The 19,950-nt window shown below is 29.6% G+C and overlaps 1 protein-coding gene across 1 annotated transcript; it reads right to left on the reverse strand.

Annotated features, from left to right (window-relative positions):
* Positions 1–3,219: 3,219 nt before the first annotated feature.
* LOC131840969 (keratin-associated protein 19-2-like) lies at positions 3,220–9,896 on the reverse strand. Its single transcript, XM_059189188.1, has 4 exons — positions 9,842–9,896; positions 8,489–8,675; positions 4,130–4,243; positions 3,220–3,613 (listed from the first exon to the last, which is right to left on the reverse strand). Exons 1-4 carry the CDS (start codon positions 9,851–9,853, stop codon positions 3,453–3,455), a joined length of 474 nt encoding a protein of 157 aa, XP_059045171.1. The 5' UTR covers positions 9,854–9,896; the 3' UTR covers positions 3,220–3,452.
* Between the last annotated feature and the right edge of the window lie 10,054 nt (positions 9,897–19,950).

Genomic DNA, 19,950 nt, shown 5'->3' on the forward strand with positions numbered 1-19,950 from the left:
AGATTAGTGGCTATCATTGATCAATAATCTAATTGACTATTGCTAAGTGGTTGTTTAGTGATTTGCACTATTATTACTATCGTATTGTAGTGCTGGACAAATAGGAGATCACACGCAAGTGCACTTACATAGCGTTTTGATAGGTATGCCAAAGCTTTGTGTGATCTTACCTGTATACCATATAGGATAATTATCATAAGTAACATACAATTTGTGGTGTCAGATTTAGGTACTATGTATCTAAATGTTTATCAACTATTACATTTTTAAAAAATTACTTCCTATCTATATCAAATAATTGATATATATATTATATACTAAAACTATTTAACATACAGTCATGACTGTTATCGCGGATGGGGAAGTCAGAGTCATTTGCATTAAGATCAAAAATAAATCTGAGTAGTGTACTTTGATCTTAGAAATATGCACTCATTTAATAATTTTTTACATCATATAATATATGTTACAAAAGACAAAGTGTTGGCAGAGCAGCTTTCGATGCAACCAAATTATTATTTCTGGCTGGCATCACATTAGTTTAAGTTATTTCTCTTTGTCATATATGTAGAATATGGAATAAATATGGTACGATGTGATTATCATTGCCACATGTTGAGTACAAAATAAATAAACGAAAGAGAAAAAAAAACAGACGAAGTAAATTATACAAACAGTTTTCTACCGGTCAATCCCTCAAACATTAATTTCAGTCAATCTATTAATTTAATATATTATATTATAACAATAATTATAGATAAAAATAATATTAGACACCCACCCGATGTCATCGATGCCCAAAAAGTAAATTTAGTGGGAAACGCACACTACAAAGAGTTCTAAGCAAACTGCTACACCGTGAAGTTTAGTACCTACATATCAAAAGTTCGCTGGTAACTTTGAAGGCTTCAAACTCGCGGTGTACCGTCTCAACATACTCCATTTATCCTGGTTTTACTAAACTTTGGGACTTACCTTTTTGAATAATACATTTTTTTCTTCGGGTGTCGCTTATTTTGCATGGTGTCAATAATTCATTTATGCTAATATTCTGTTTGCTTTGCGCTTCAGAGACAAGAGTAACCGATAAGGTATATTTAAGCCTTTAAATTCTACAATAGGCTTCAATACTTTGTTTTGTATTGCTGGATTAAAATGCAGTCCAGGACCATAGTCATTGCACAGATAAATATCTGAGTACTAGATAGTGGCTCGAATGCAAGGAGGATCTTCCTACTAAGAACTATCCTCTACAGGATATATCTTAGTGACTAATTGCAAGGGTATAGTATGTATAAATAGTTTAGGTCTAATTATTCTTCAGATTAGTGGCTATCATTGATCAATGATCTAATTTACTATTGCTCAGTGGTTGTTTAGTGATTTGCACTATTATTACTATCGTATTGTAGTGCTGGACAAATAGGAGATCACACGCAAGTGCACTTACATAGCGCTTTGATAAGTATGCCAAAGCTTTGTATGATCTTACCTGTATACAATATAGGATAATTATCATAAGTAACATACAATTTGTCTTTAGGTCAGGTCAGTTAGCCCATCGTGGCAAATTCAACAGGAATAAACTACTACGGATTCCATGGCTTCTACGAGGAGGATGTATAAAATTTAATAGTTTTTGACTATGAAATACTTAATATTTTAATTACTCATTTTTAATGAAAAATAATGAAATATAAAGTCGTTATAACCATAAACAAAAGGCATTAAAGTTTTAAAGGTGAAATATGAAACAGACGTAAAAGTCCATATATTCCTTAAGCAAATGAAAATATCAAAGGCGGTATCCTTTGAAACTTCAATACGTTTTCTCATATAACACAAAGACAGGTACTTCAATTTCCAAATCAGGGTATTTCAGGACCCACTGACCTTTTAAATCCTTTCTGTTCATTTAGAAATGTAGAAATAACGAGCCTTGTACTTAACCCTTGACATTAAAGCATACACGAATGATATAAATTTTAACATATGTATATGCATAATATACAATGATCCTATGAAAGACGTAAAGCAATATATCTCGAGTTATAAGGCTTGCATGTGGTATTCATTTAGTTTTCTTTATCTATTGCCAACTATATACAATAGACTTGTATATATAATACTTCTAAAACGTATTTGCCCTATTGGTCATATATCTATCCCGTAGGAGATACAAAAAGTATATTATTCTATTCTAATTAAGACAACATGCCTATTAATATTTATTTTAAGATGTATGTACGCTCATGATTGTTAGTTACGCCTTTCCAAATCCATATTAAAGATTTCAATTATTATCTTAGAAACAACCGCCTAAGTAATCCTGAATGTGTAGGCAAAACCTCCCAATGCACACACATCTTTGAAAGAGTGAAGTCTCCCTTACATGGGGATACCCTACCCTACCTACCCTAGTATACCGATGGTGATTGTCAAGTGATTGTCAGCAGAGATTGACCGGCTGTTTGCCATGGGTCTACGCGAACAATGTCGCAAAGGATTTATTCGGAAATTGGAGCTCAATTTACACTTTACAGGTAAGTACATATCTCAAAAATTCAAGTGTTTTTCTTTTACAATAAAACCTTTAACTATTCACAAAAGAAAGGAAAATTCGTTTGTTATGCTCATAATAAATTGAAAGGTACAATTGTAAAATGATTTATTATATTTATATATGTTTGCCAATGCCCATAATTCATCGCAAGGGAAACCTAAAGAATGGGTAACTCGAGCCTATTGGATACGGCTCCCTATGTTCCATTAACATTATGTCGATCCATAAACAGCGATGGATCATATATCAAACAGCTATCGGTTAATATCGTTACATTATTTCTGAAGTATTCCTTCATAACAATCAATATCTACCTATGTATAACAATAAATATGCTTTTATTATTCTTAATACCTAAAAGGTGTTTGATCTCATAAGGTACTTTGACAACTATTAAAATTATAGAGAATTATATAATTTGAATGCTAAAAAACAGTTATCATTGTTTAATAAATTTGGTTCTTATCTCTGTAACGAATCAAAATTTATCATTAAAATATCCAGGCGGTCTAAGACATTATAGGAATATAAAATTTGAACTTGGAAGAAATTTTTTAAGGTTTTACTAATTTGAATCTGAATCTCTTACTAAACTGGAGCTGTTAGCTGTCTGTCACATTGGGGAAGTGATGGGGATAATAACATAGAACTGAAGATATAGTTTAGTTTATATATTTAAATATTTACACATTCTTACAGAGTATAATTCATTGTACAAAAATATCGTGGTACTAAAGCCCACTGAGTTCGAGGTACGAAGATGTATAAGTGCAACCATTAGGTATTTTATAAAATTTCAATACTGGATGGTATTGCAGTACCATATAATTTGCAAGTATTTAAAATAATAAAATGAACACATTTGTATCGAAATGATATTCGTCGTGGTTTAGTGATGTCCGTAGTATCCACCCAGACCACCGTAGCCACCGAGACCGTGTCCGTATCCACCGTATCCGCCGTAACCGTTGTAGGCGACCTGGTTAGCGTAGCTCAGAGCAGGGGCGCCGTAGCCTATTCCATGGCCGGAATATCCGTGACCGCCGTATCCTTAAATAGATAAAAATTAATATATTTTAAATTTGTCTCAATCAATTGTAATTGCTGTTAGCACTTGCTGGAATTTGAAATGTGAAAAAGCTGATGTCAAAATTTAATACGAGTAAAATAAGCAACTCGCAAAGTTCTCTGTATATTGTGTTCCAATTTGAAAAGTGAAAGAAATGGCTTACGCTTTAGTAATACACTGACTCCCATAGTATAGTACCCTATGGATATATATAGAATAATGAAATCTTATGAACATACATAAATATACCGGTACTAAAAGACATAATAAATTAAAAATATAAAAACGTAATTTTGATGTGACTCAGTAGTTAAATTAATCTAATGAAATATACGGGAATTGATATGTAAGAGTAAGTAATTTCATATCTTTCATGTTTATGTATGTATTGTTTATAGACAATGAGCTACAAGCTGATTATCGTACAAAATCCATAATGTTGTTTATTATTTTACAGAATTTCTCAGGGTGTTGGGAAAGTTTCCCACGATATTTACCGAGGCCGGAGTATCCGCCGTATCCACCGAGGCCGCCGTATCCGTATCCACCGTAACCGCCGAGACCGTGAGCGGTGGTGTACGCAACCTTGCTAACAGCGACGGGGGCGGCAGCTGTAAAATATCCATGAAATATTAAAAAAATGACTAGCGACTAGTGTGACCAAGGCTGCCAACCTTAAAATACTTATAAAATATTTTATATTAGCGCAATTTGCTGTCTAACTTCATATATCATACTAATTTAATCGATTTTCGTAGGTCTAAGCGTCCTACAAAATTGTACGAGGATGCACGGTTGGCATCCCTGCTAGTGACTGTTCCGGCTTCGCAAGGATAATTACTTGTAATGGAATCGAAAATTGGATAATATTTGTATGATCTACTTCTTCTCAAAATATTATTTTAATAAATAATATTGGGTAAATATTATAATTAAGTTATTAATATTGATTTGTAATCAGAATATTTAGACCATGAAGCCTCTCTAAGGAGTGATAACCTTCTTCAAAAGTATTTGTGATTCTTTTCATCTGTTCGTCACAGTAACCTAAATTTAATCTTACACCTTACATGGTTACGGCATTCTTGTTATGCTTTGTTAGTCATTAGCACACATCACATACTAGTAATAAGTGTCGAAGAAACAAGCGGCCTGTGTTAGGAACAACAGGCCTATTTAAAATTGCATTAATAGAAGATGATTATTGGGCACGTAAATATTTTTCATTCCTAATTTCAATAGAACACTTTATCCCGGAGAAAACCATAAAAATAAAAATAGGACTAGTCTGAATTAAACCGCCTCCACGTTTAAAAAAAAGCAGTGGACAGAAGAAGGAAACATCAACATGTCACAATCAGGAAACCTACTGGGCATAATTTTTTTTGTTATTTCGATTATATTATTCGTTATACACAAGATTAGGCGTAAAGGATATCGCAATATAAAGACAGGGTAGAATATTTATGAAACAAAACAACTTTCATCAAGAAATAAAATGGAGGATAAAAAACGATAACTTTGTACATAAACTGAAAAGTTTCATTTTTTGTAATAGTTGTTTGTATGACTGCTTTAAAAAATGTATTTGGAAAAATGTTATGCTCCATTATTGGTCACTCGGATAAAAATATAATAACAACTCAATTGAATAGGAAGAAGGTTTAACTCACAGTAGCTGTATTTTTTGTGAACAAAGAACGTGACGAATTATTAATCGAATGCTCAATATGAAGGTTACAATGGAAATTTGTCAGTAAAATATACATACCTATTAGATTTTATTATGTCGAATTTGTCCTTGTAATTAAGTATATATTTTTGAATATAAGTATGTAATATTATGTTATCTGTGATATAAGTAACAAATACATTATTAACAGATATATTCTATTCTACAACACCTCTACCTCCATACACAAAGGTACGATACAAAATATCCAAATGTACAGATGTATAAATTGTAATCTGAAATGGGGTAGTCAGAAGCATTGTCAACTGTTAACGTCGTGGTGAATGCAAAAATTTACGCATGTTACACATACATGTCCAAATTAGCTAACTATATTTATATTAATGTCAACAAGGGATTAACCTAATGTCGTGTTTCGGTTGAATTTATTATCAGCTCTTCGATCGCTAGAGATTAATTATATATATAAGTAATAAGACACACAAAATGTTTAATATCGCACAGATTCGAACTCATGACTTTTAGGGTCTATGAGTCGGGGTGGTAAACCACTACGCCATGACACTCTTCAGTGGTGATATCTATTATTACCTAGATTGTATGCCAAGGATACTGAGTTTTCCCACGTGTGTCATTAGACTTGTGACACTGTAAGTGACCGTCATTGTAGGCGCGACGCAATTACTTACGCGACGGACGTATACTTATTTCTTACCAATACCTGGGCCCTTACTTCCTCCACTGTGTTGCCAGAGTGTGGTAATCAATGTAATTATGTATTGTCTATGATTTTCATTAGAATTTCCGTATATTTCGATGTCTATTCTCCTGTACCTACATAGCTATGACATTTTTTTCTCAGAAAATAAATAATATCGTAATGATCTTTAATTAATTCCAATCGAACATTATGTATTATTAACAATAACTAGCTAGTTACAGGTACACTAATATAAAAATGACAATATTTTTTCTAAGAGCATCAAAATTACCAGTGACTTCAATTTTTACAGGAAACAACTACAACGACAGCTATCCGTATAGCTGAACGATTTATTTGTATGCACACACATTATAGCAATGAACTAAAAGGATAGTACGAAGTATATTATTTGCAATCGATAAATAAGTAACATGTAACAACTAAAAGAATTTAAATTATGAGCCGCGTTTTGGCATGGAATTAGAGTAAAGAGATATAACACTATCAGACGCATGAGAGGAGTTTATTACGGTATGCATAATGCATAATATATATACATTATAATTTTTATCAGTCGGACCGTTACATACTAATATAAAAAAATAATTTTCTTACTAACATTTTATATTACCTATCGATATATCCTTTAAAAATTGTATTAAGTAAATTAATTAGTAACAGTGTAAATCTATGACGGTAATTAAACACTTATTTCAAATGAAGTAAAGCTGTTAATCGAACGAAAAGCTGGGTTGGGTTAGAAAGATTAGTTGACCATACCAACAGTAAGGTAGTTCTCAAGAGATAATGAGCGCTAGAGCCGGCCATTTCATTTCGCTAGAGTATTTATTAATCTCTTAGAGAGATTTGCTCTGCTAGAGTATTACGGATTTGTTCCATTCTACCACTAACGTTATTTTATGGTATCCTTTGTTCGTTTTAAGATTTTATTAGGAGGTTTAATTCTGAAATTTGCAATCATTAAATGTAACTACAAGCTACGGAATTGGGCGATAAAATCTGACCTTTATACTAATAAAAGTAAATCAGAAAACTAAGTGGTCCTGATATTACACAAAGTTTGAAAGTGCAAAGGTAGTGTTATTTATAGTACACTACTTACGAGTGTATGTAACAAGCATATCAGTAAAGTAAATAATTTAGAATTTTCGTAACATTATTATATTATACGAGTATCTTAATTCTTCGTAAGTTTTTAATTTATTTCATTCTTTTTCGCAATGTACAATTACGAGAACCATGTTATTGGTAGACTATCTGACACTTTCATCAAACGTAACGGCCGAGAAATAGTTTTGATAAATGAATGATCTCAATTCAAAGGATTATCGAATACTGTACAATATTATTCTGCATACATATATATAGATATGTGATACAAGTATTCTTATTTATAATAAAAATAGCTATTTTAGCAATTCTAGCACGCAAGATTTAAGTAAACTTTGGATATGGATGTGGCTTTGGTTAGTCGATATTTATAACAACAACATATTCTAGACTTCAATAAGTTTGATAACGTCTTTAATCCACTCGAGCTCAATACAAGTAAATAAAAAAAATATTATACATCTTTGCAGTTGAAGAAACATTTTTAATGTTTGTTTAAGAAATGGCAATAGTATTGTACTTTTGCCTACTTTGTCGTATAGTCAGCACCTAAGCAATGTAATTTGTTAGGCTTTTAAGTCTCGGAAGAATTTAATGGCTCGAATAAATTGGTTTAACGCAGCACTTTCTGATATTTTCTTTCTATAACTTCATTATTTGAGTAATCTTGGAACAAAGAGGATGCATTACAAATTCTATGATATTCTAAGGAATAAGTAGGTACAGAATTAATAATGGTTTACAGATGATGCTTTCTGAAAAGCCTTATTTATTTACTCTAGGATAACAGATCTTCATTTTTCATTCCCGGGATGCTGCGAGAATCGCCTTTGGGATAATGCGCAAATATAAGAGTAAAATACTGAAAAGTCGAATAAAACCTTATACCTAGGCGTCAGGCCAGCCAGATACAAGTAAATTAAAACTTGTTCCTATGAAAAGAGGCTTGACCAGCAATGGGACGATAAGGGATGTTATAATAATAATGAGTCGATGGTATTTCAACTGTCTGTCAATTATTTCATTTTGAGAAGAAAATTATCGTATTTTCTAATACCTCGAAACGATTTACTATCTTACTAATTTTAATAGAAAAAAAAAAAGAAAAATTACACAATTCCTTCACTATTCCTTCTTTATTTAGTCTCTACTAATTAGGTGTAATGTGTCTATATCTTTATTACATTTTGGTGACTAAACAACAAAACGAATGTTAATGAAAATTTATGTAATAACTATTATTACAAAGACTGATATAGGTTCTTTTTTACCTCAAAAGATAGAGGTAAATGCTATAAGGTGTAGTTATAAATAAATTCGAAAACTTACCATAGCCACCGTAACCACCATATCCTAGGCCGCCGTATCCGAGACCGCCGGAGTATCCGAGTCCGTCATAACCCACACCATGACCTCCGTACCCAAGACCGCCATACCCAAGACCGGCCAGGCCACGCTTTTCTGTCTTTTTGGCCTCTTCGGCGGAGACCGCGGCCACAGCAAGAGCGACAACAATCTGTTAAATAGAAACAATAAATTTTAACTCCTATTATTTACTTCATCACATGTCATCTTTTATTTTATTGTTTGTAGACTATATGTATTTTGTAATAAAAATATTATTATTGGTATAAAATTAATAATACTATTGGTTTATTAAAAGACCACAATTCACTCATTATATTGTTATATCCACGATAACTCATCATATCATCATACTGTTACATGAACCAATAAATTTATATAAACGTATTTAATATTTTTTTTTGTATATGCAAATTCTGTTATACATCCAAAGTTATTGTTTTTGGTTATTATGAGTAACAGATATATTTAATATCAATTAAACATTTTCTTCATATAATGATTGTAAGTGAAAACAGTTATATGAAAGATTTAAGCAAACTATTATAAAAATTACGCTAATCAATCACAAATTTTATATTTATTACATACAGTTAATGGTTTACTTGACAGAAAGTTATTAATATGTTTTCGATTACCAAATGCTAGACTAATTAGATATTATCAAATAACTACTAGTTTATGAAATCTTTACTTTTATACTTTTTTTCAAACCTCAAAATATTTTGACTATAGAGAACTCGTACTTTTCAATAGTATGTATTTATACTAAATTTGAAATAAAAGTGGTACTATTTTTAATTAACTAGAAACGACCGAAAAAGAGCCATTTTTTGCATTATTTTTGACTAACCGAAGTCTCCGGCCGGTAGAATGCAAATATAATTAATTTATTAACTGGAATATTAAGTCCACTCGAATAAAGTTTATATCTATTTCATAGATTCAAATTATTATTGCAAATATGAGCTCTATTCAGAAAGGGTTCTAGCAAGATATTTATAATTCGTGAGGTTGCAACTTCCGCCGTTCAATATCCTACGGTCCTTTCGTCTCGATGGTTATAATTTATGATCATGCGATTTAAGTTATAATATTAAGTTTTCTAGGATAACATATTAATGCAAAAGATATTCTGTAAATTATTAATATGTACAATAAATTAGCTAAAACTATAAAATAGTATATATATATAATTTTTTGAATTTATTAGAAATTACCAATGTTTTTTATTTTTATTGTACTTTATTATATTCATGCAGGTGAAAAAATTGTTATGTTAATACAACAGTTTTTTTATAATAATAATATGCTCACCAAGAATTTCATGTTGGATATGTTAAGTTGTATCACAGCACTGTTCACTGACTGACTGATGACCGACTCCTGCGCGCCTACCTTATATACTCAACATAACCTAGCTAGTATGGGCAGATCCAATTAATGTTTTTTTATAGCCAAGGATACTTCGATGTACGTGCAGATTGGGGATGATGAAGGGGAATGAAAATATAGTGTGTAAACTAAACGGCTTATATTATTTATTTATATTTATATTAGTTATTTAATTATCACATAAAAATCTGTTGGTTTCATATAACAGATGTGGTTTATAATTCCTTGAACAGACATTTAACGATCAACAAAGGCATTTATATTTCAGAATATATTTTCATAAGTATTTACATATATAGGTACTCTAATAACAACCAATCTGGTTTTCAGGGTATTTCTTTGAAAACATATTCACTTTACTATGTATACCTCAAAAATCAGAACTAACACATATATTAATTAAAAGTGTAATCACAAAAATTCTGTAATAAAAAGTGGAAATATTGTGCGCACTATGCGCCTAGTAAATGCGATTGAATTGGAAATATCCTTTTTATAAATAGAAAAGTACAAATATATTTAATTATATTTTTGTATGATATGACTATAGATCAAAAGCGATACAAAGTTTCAAATATTTATAGTTATAGTAAATTGATTTTCTTTATCCTGACGTTGCCTGGAAGAGGTTTCCTATCGCTGTCTGTCCCTATGTATGCTTAAATCTTTAAAACTACGCAACGGATTTTAAAGCGTTTTTTTAAATAGCTAGAGTGATTTCATTAATTTAATATATAATATACGTACACCCGTGCAAAGCCGAAATATAAATGGTATTCTTTTTTAGTATAATTTTCTATGCAACTTGCTTTTTTGTGAGGATTGATTAAGAATATATATTTCAATAATTATTTTCATTCATGAAATATTAGGAATAAACAATATGTATATTATAGTTTATTGGGTTTTTGTATTTTATTAATTTAATAACAATACTTACTTTTGGATTATGTATTTCTGAAGTCAATGGCAATTCCTTTTGATAGATGGCATTCGTCAGACAATAACCTAAATTTGTATAATAATATTATAATGTACAATTTAAATGTCGTCGAAGTTACTCATATAATTATAAATAAAAAGTATTGTTAATACTAAGGAATTCTATATGTTATAAAAAAAAATATATAGACCTAATAATATTATATGACGTCAGAATACTAAACTGCAATTTAAGCTAACTTGAAATTGAAAGTTATAACTGAGACTTGAGTGTCCGTAAATTAATAGCTTCTCTTCCTTCTTATACAATTTCGTTAAATTAATAAACATAGTAAATATTTGTAGGTATCAGAAAAATATTAGTATTACTATGTAGCATTATGTTATCACCTACTGATGACAAGCCCCGGTATCGCACAACGTACGAACGTACATACGTATTTAATATAATTTACACAAAAAAAATACCGAAATATAATACCTAAACCATTGATATCAACTTATTTAAGTTTAAAAATCCGTTCAATAGTTCTTAAGATTGTTCCGAAATTAATCATAAGTTAGTTGGGATTATCCCTGTACTTAAAAACTACGAAACTAACTACTAAATATGTATATATAACATTGGAGAATATTAAAATAGTATTATATATTTACAAGAATATTTTGAATGTCGATAACACTGATGGCAAATTTTAAATTTTCATAGCAGATTGTTGTAATTTTAGAAGTTGTTTCCATACTATATATGGGCTCTTAGATTATTTGCAGCAGAAGTGCATTGTTTAATTGCAATAATATATTTGAAGATGTTATTAGAAGATATACGCTAGAATTGCGTTGGAGCTTACATTTTAGGTTTTACGTAAGATTATACTTTGCTCATAAATTCTTTGAGGCATTATTGTGTACGGAAAATATTATCTATATATTATTACTTCAAATAAATTAAAAACGAAAATACGTTTTATAAAATTATGTAACGCTTATAATCAAATTATATATAAATATACGTATAAAATATATATATTACTTTATGTTAAAAAATATAATACAAATGTAAGATAATGATATTTCATTTTATTTTTATAATGTTCATTCATTCTTATTTATTTCCGTACAACTATTTTATCAGTAATTAAATTATTCTTTTTAAACCTTAGAATATGCCAATTTAATAATTAATATCATAAAATATTTTATAAATAACAACTTATTATATATATTGTAGAATCAACATTTTCACACGGGTTAAACATTATTGATATATAGTAAAGATCTATGATTATAGATTGTAGTAACATACAATTTTGTTCACTATCATAACTCCTTTTCGACTTCATCATTTTATATATAGAATCAGCAAATTTCCTTTATCTCTTTATATCTCACTATTTAAGGAGGTGTCTATCTTTAACATTTAAAAAATCTATAATACGACTATTTAGATAAAAAAGCTATTGGTTAAAAATGGATTACTTTATATTAAGCTAGTGTATTGTACTGCTCTTTATTATTGTTACCTACTTAATTTTTGGACTGACTCATTATGACTGTATTGCATGGAATTCGTATAATATTTTCGTGTAATTAACGAATATGTGCCCTTTCGAAATTGTACGTCGGCTTGCTGTGTTTTGTGAAAATGTCGCGGGACCATGAAATTGTACTTTTTGTATGATCCATTAGCTCCATTATACCTACTACGTTATATCTATACAACGTAAGGTTTTCCCACAAAAAATGTATCATTGCGTACGCGTCCTTTGCGAGGTCGCTCCAATTATTCGTTGAACGAAGTAATTCTTTACACCTTAAACTTTGTTTCTTTGTTTGGGTGTCGTAACTTGTTCTATGATATTGAACTTCGAATTATGACCGATTTGTGAATACGGAATTTGTAAGTTAGATGCTAGTAACCTAGGTATATCTGAGTCTGTGTGTTTACTGCTAACCAGCTTGCTTTGTAAGATGCTTTTATGTTTAGACAAGATGGTTACCACTGTCCATTATTTGGTATTAATAGCTTGCTAGCTAGTTTGATTGTCATTACAATTCAATATAAATTTTTGTTACTTTTATACTTTAGAATTAGACTAGTATTTATCCAAGTGTACGATTAATTCAAAATCCTTTCAAAAATTCTTGTGATAAATTAACAAAATTCTTAAAATAATTGTATTGGGGTATTTTTTATGCTTTTAATTACTATATTCATCCATTAAAAATAAGAAATAAACTTCGTCATTTTTTAGTTTTAGTACAGAGAAATAAAGCATATTTAATCATTACTTGTAGGCAGGTCTATACTGTATACTGTGTTTCTTTACTGAACTTTACTTTGTAATAAATATTTACTTACTTTAAGATTTACTTTCCATCAATGATTTTTAAGTGACTCTAAGTAAAAAAAGAGCGAGAGAGAATGATAACAGTACAATTTATTGTTATTGTTGCAAAAGATAATATAATTAATTATGTTTATTTGTACATGACTTTTATTTTTGGAATATATTTATATTTAATTTGCACATGTTACTAATAAAATTATTTATAGTAGAAGGTTTGCAAGGTTGAAAGGAAGGGTATAATGTTTTTACCGCTACTTTTGTCCGTGCTTCAGTGCACGTAGAACGTGAGAGGTTGTAAGCATTTGATTTGTCTATAATTTAAACTGTGTAAGCAAATAAATATATTGTTTAAAACATATTCAACTTCTTTGAAGCTTAACGACGTTAATAAAAACGACGTCAAATAAATATATTTAATTAAGTGCTGTTCCACCAATGCGGTCATTTTAGACCTACAATTTTAAACCTCAAGTGTCGTCTCTGGATAATATTGTTAAAAGATTTACTTTTCTTATTTTTTTATTTTACTTTTGTGTGATTTTCATTCCTCTAATATATTTAAAAAATATGGACAGTAATTATTACTAATCGTATATCTGTAATTAAGTACTAATTCATTAAAAAAAAACAACTAAAATTGTTTAGTAAATATGCCACATTAAGAGAAACAGTGTATGTATATCTAACCAGAAGTTATATACAAAAAAAGATTGAATTGATACCTTATCCTTTTGGCAGTCAATTGAAGAAAATCGATAAAACCGATTTCAATGTACAGTCGATAGGTACGATTCTGTTACCAGAAAAAAGTAGATTTAACGACAAGAATTACAATACACACGGGTATTGTAATATTTCGTCACTGGTTAGAACCGTCATGGAATGTGAATTGGTAATTTCCCCACAAAAGACGTTAGTGTTATTAGAAAACTGTCTTCCCTAAAATATCGAGTAAGAAAATCGAAAAGAGATAAGAGTAGAGAATATACGACTGATGAAGAAATGGGGCGAATCTTGTAAGGAGCCGAATGTGATCGTATGTTTATCGCGGTGTCGCGAAGATCGAATACATAGGATCGCGGGTAGATGGGAAAATGTTTCTCAAACTTAAGGGATTCCCGTACTATGCTTTCAATACTATATCGAAACTGACAATACGAAACAAATAAATCTAAAAATATATATTTTAAGGATTATTAGAAATTCAAATATAATAATAAAATTGAGAAACTATCGTTTGAAGTATGTTGGGTTTAAAAGAGCCAAAATAAAATAGATTTTTCCATATGGGTATCGATTATATTCGCCATATTTTGCGTTTTACCATGATCTAATGAATTAGGATAAGAACTAAACTAATGGTAATTTGGTATATAACTTTGCAACAATATTGTTACAGCGTGGGTTACAAATAAATGTATATTATATCTTTTTATTCAAATAAAATATGAATCTGTGTAATATTGTTTTGTAATTGGACATGTGAGTTCTTTTAGCGACTGCATAGGAACCAATGGTAAGGGCGCAGGTATCACCGTACTGAATCCGCGATCATATCGGAAGCGTGCGGCGGTGAGCTCGCCGCGTACCTCGCCCTATCGCAGGTAAATCGCATCTAACCGCACCTACGAAACGATTCCAATCATTTGTTCTGCTCGCTAGCTGTGATGTAAGACGATTACATTGCAGGTAGACTGCAGATTGGATTAGATCGTCTTTTATCGCAGATAGCAGTTTATGCTGCCACCGTAAATTATTCGTCCTCAGGACTACGCTGTTAACTAACCCTTGTAGTTTAGATCTGTTTTTATATTGTTAGAGAAGGATATTTAGCTTACAAATTTGCATATCAAAATTTATAAGGTTTATGTATGATTGTTCAGTACCCATTTAGTAAAATAATTTTGGACCTCATTAGGTATGTATTGTACATCTATTAGAGTAAGTATAATGCAAAGCAACTAGGTACTTAATTAACTTAGTCCGCATTTTATAATCTTTATAAAACTCTTTAGTTTTCTAAATTTAATTAGAGATTGATTTTATTTATCAAATAATCACATAACATTAATTAATTAAGACATAGGACGTAGTTATTTTCTTTTAATAATAAATATATTATTTATAAGATAACCACAGTTTTTATACTGTTTAATTATTTTAAAAATATATCTTATTTATTGAATTCATTATATATTCCAAAATTGGTTAGACAACTGGGAGTGAAGAATAAACATATTACATACCCTTTTTGGTTTTACATTTTTACCCCTTTTGAGTGGAATTATGTAGCAGTGGGTGGATTCTAACCCTGCTTGGAAATGAACGGTAGCAAATTTAAATATAGGTATTTGTGTGAAGTATAAATATTATGCGGCCTGCCTGATGAAAAATGATACCGAAACAATTTGAGCCTTTTAGAAGATTTATGTTTATTTATTTCAAATATATCTAAGTATATAATCATTTAAAATATATCTATCTCTCATAATATCTTTAAAGTATTTGAGCGGTCCTGGTTTTACTATGATTCAGTATTTCTAATATCGAAACCAATAAAAATTACCCATATTTAAAGTGGACCAATTTTCTCCAGAGATAAACTTTGTACAAAGCTGTCTGCATGGGTTCTTCTGTGCCGCTTAGCTTAACAAGTGAAGCAGTTTCTTTGCATGTACACAACATGCAAAGAAACTGCTGCTGCTCGGTTGAAGAATGAGATAAGGCAGCAAAATTACAGGACATGAAGCATTACATCTTAGTCCTCCGAAATGACAACGTATGAGTACATCATGGGTGTCACATGATAACGTGGAGCTGTTAACGAACGTAGGCGACATAATGGTAAGAGGAAACGTCTTACCATTAGCCCAAAGCTTGATTTTCATTGCACTTACATAAACAAACATATCACATATAAAAATCTTACGCAGTGATCAAAATTTTATAATTTGTTAAGTAGTTTATCCCAGACAAGTATTGGATGCGAGAATGTATATACCAATCATGAATTTAAAAATTTAATAATACCACAGATAAGATAATATTACATACTAATTCAAATGAAGAAATTTCTATTGATTTTTGTGCATCTTACGTTACGTTTATAGGGTAACAATATCTAATATTCTATGAAAAACATTTGACTTGTAATTAAAATAATAGTTTTAATTATCTATATAAAAGTTGTCATGTTAATTATGTGTAAAGAATTCGACTTCAATAGCTAATAAAGTGAGATTAGGTTGCATACTATATGTAATTTTGATTCAAGTAAAATAGTAGTAGTAAGTACTTAACCGAGATTAAAGAAGTTATTTTCCTCCCCGATAAAAAAACAGTTTTTAGAATCTGTTTATAAATTACGATAGTAATGATATCTACATATGTAAAAAACGTCATTGAAATTTTTAATTGTTTACTTACAATTACAGTTACTGTTCAGTAAATTACTATAAAACGTAATTAATTATTTAATTATACACGTATTAATGAGAGTGGACACAATGTTAATGTTTTGTTACAGCCTTGATACAAATTCATAAAAAGTGATGAAAGAAAAAATATACTCAGAATGAGTATATTTTTTCTTCTTTTCAGGATTGATATACATACATGATTTTCAAAGTGATGAAAGAAAAAATATACTCAGAATGAGTATATTTTTTCTTCTTTTCTGGATTGATATATGTACATGATTTTCAAAGTTAGTTTTTACTTTTTCACATCAATCTATATGAATCGTTTTGAAGGTTATTTGACAACTGAAATATTAATAGTTTTGAAAGTAAATAAAGTTGATGTACAATTACATAAAAATAAAAGTACTTTATAATTGTCATAATTGACATATTTATAAAGTATTTATATTTTTCTATGCATGACATGAAGCTTTGTTTACCGACGCACCTGATGGGTATAGTACTATACCCATAATTATTTGAATTCAGATCTTAGATACGATAGATTACGATTTCTTAACATATTAACCTATTATATATCTGAATTAGAGATTAGGTTAAAATACTTACTACTACATATTTTACTTTTATGTGTAGTTACTGAAATAAATACATGTAATTATCTAAGTTGCAACCAACTACTAACGCTTAATTTTAAATATCAAACAGATTTCTCTTTCATCAGACTTGAAATATTCCCTAGAATACGCTATGCTGCGTAAACAAAATAAATATTTATCAAATTACAAAATTATTTACGTAAGCCTGTACAGTGAAGGTATATTGCAAATAAAATATGATGTTATAAACATATTCATTATTCTTATAGAATTTGGAAAATAAACTGTGATAACGGATAAAATATGCCTTCATGTTTCATCGTTTACTTATTTCAACAAAACAAAGTAAGAAAGGAAAGATAAGTATGAAATGTTTGATATGATAATATTATTTCAGACGTAAAACCGTTATTAAAGTTAGGGAGTTACAGATCCCCAGTTTATGAAACTGGTAGATGTAATTAAATTATCGCATATTAAGATATCCTGCGGCGTTGCCTCTGTAGACTACAAACCATATCACTAGCTGATAAAGTGACTTACTACAGGTGAAAGATTTTTTAAAATATTACAAAAAAAAATGTACATTTATTTTATTTCTACATATATATTGAAATGTTTATTAAATTAAAAGTTACGTCTGAAACAATGAAAAATGACCTAATGAAAACGTAATGTTAAGTTGAAAATGAAAAGTTTAAAACGGATTTTAAATCTTTTTTCACGGTTTACAATGATTCACTTTATATAAACGAAAATATTTAACATAATAATATAGCTGAAATTTCAACGCTGTTACAAACATCTTAATCATGGTTGACTGAGTCGATCAATGACCAGGAAATCTGAAATAATATAATCTTTATTAATATAAACGATATTAACAATGACAATATTTTTTAAACAAAAATTTAGAGATTTTTAATTGTACACAAAATCGGGTTGTGTTACACGTAATAAATACCAGTTCAATATTATGCAAAACTCATTATGATATCAATTCAATAAATAGTATATTAACATCATTTCAATTGCCAGGTGTAAGGTGTTTTAATTATAAAACTCAGATATCAATACAATTGTAGGGTTTAGATTTTTGTTATACAGGTATTCTTTTTTATGAGTGGAAAAAAATATATGAAACAGTATTCATTAAGTACGACTTTGTGAAACTGTTTGGTGGTCTCATTTAAAATTCATGAGTTTATTCTATTCAAGAAAAATTTCAACGCAAATTGCACAAAGAAAATATGACATTGTATTTAAGGATATCATAATGTATGCACATAATAATAACAATCTTATTAGATAGCATATCCAAGAAAATTATTATAAACTAGTGGTGGTCGTGGCTTCGTATACATTTGTAGATTGTCATATATTGATGGTGATGAAAGGACAAAAATAAATAAAGTATGTACACGATATATTTTTCTAAAATTTCTTCAGCATAAGTGTGGTACCATATAATAAAATATTATGTGAAAATTTCATCATTATTCCTCCAGACAGATAGCAATTCATCACGATTCATAATTTTTTTTATGTAAACATAATAAATAGAACGATTATATTAGGAAATGTTATTCTGCCAAAGAATAAGTAGAGAATGCTAATAAATAAATTCCTTAATAATATAATATCTAGATATAATGTTTGCATTATATCTAAATTTTATATTGACGGCCTCGGTGTTCTATCGGTTTAGCACATCGATTGTCGCGGGTTCAATTCCTGGCACGGTACAAACATTCATGAGTATGATTGTTTATATCGGTCTGGGTGTTTTCTATGTATATTAAGTAGGTATTTACAAAAAATGTATCTCTGTATTTATATCACTTACACTGTTATAGGTATGTCTAATACATATAACACAAGCTCTTCTTAGCGTGGGAATAGATTTTAAAACTATTATATATACAGTCAATTAAGTGATTACGTACTAATTTCAATAAGAAATCTGTTTAATATTTTTAAAATTTTGAAATTCATTCAAAAACACAATAGACATTTTATATTGAATACCGATTATTGGTTAACGGAAAGCTTCAATAATGTTCTGTTTATTCAAAATTACCATATTCACATCGAAATTAAATGTAGATTGGTAATTTATTCTTTATTACGAGCATTTAATAATAGCCACACGTTCAAATTGGCACTTTAATAAACACTACTAAATAAATAATAAATATTAAATAGTGGCATGAAAATACCTTTTTTCAAACCTTATGATATATTGATACACTGAAAGGTTACGCGTGCGGTATTCTTTTTAGATGGACCTCACATTGTACTACAATTGCTAGCATTAGGGCACTATACTCTATTACTATCTGCCATCACTTGATATTGATATTGCAATACGGGTTTCTAAGCTACAAGCTTGTGTTATTTTTTTACTAGAGAGAGGCATGTCGGTACTAAATATGTATGTACGTATTTGTGTATATAAAAAAATTATACGATAGAAGATAGAAGTAAATCAAAATGTCTCAGAATTTGTCTGTGTACGCTAAAATCAGAAACGGCTCAGCTTATTTAAATGCTGCTTTTGTTCTAATATTTTAGCATGTTCTGTTTACTACCTCGAAAACATTCAAAAGGGAGTAAGTTGATATTTGACTGACCAACACTAAAATCTTGTGTGTTGATTTATATTACAGATCGAGTCAGCGATGTCAATTATTGAAGAGCTTACAGTTGTCACTAGA

The sequence above is a fragment of the Achroia grisella genome, unplaced genomic scaffold (assembly GCF_030625045.1).
Source record: "Achroia grisella isolate CSIRO2021 unplaced genomic scaffold, CSIRO_AGI_Agris_v1 utg152, whole genome shotgun sequence".
Taxonomy (NCBI): domain Eukaryota; kingdom Metazoa; phylum Arthropoda; class Insecta; order Lepidoptera; family Pyralidae; genus Achroia; species Achroia grisella.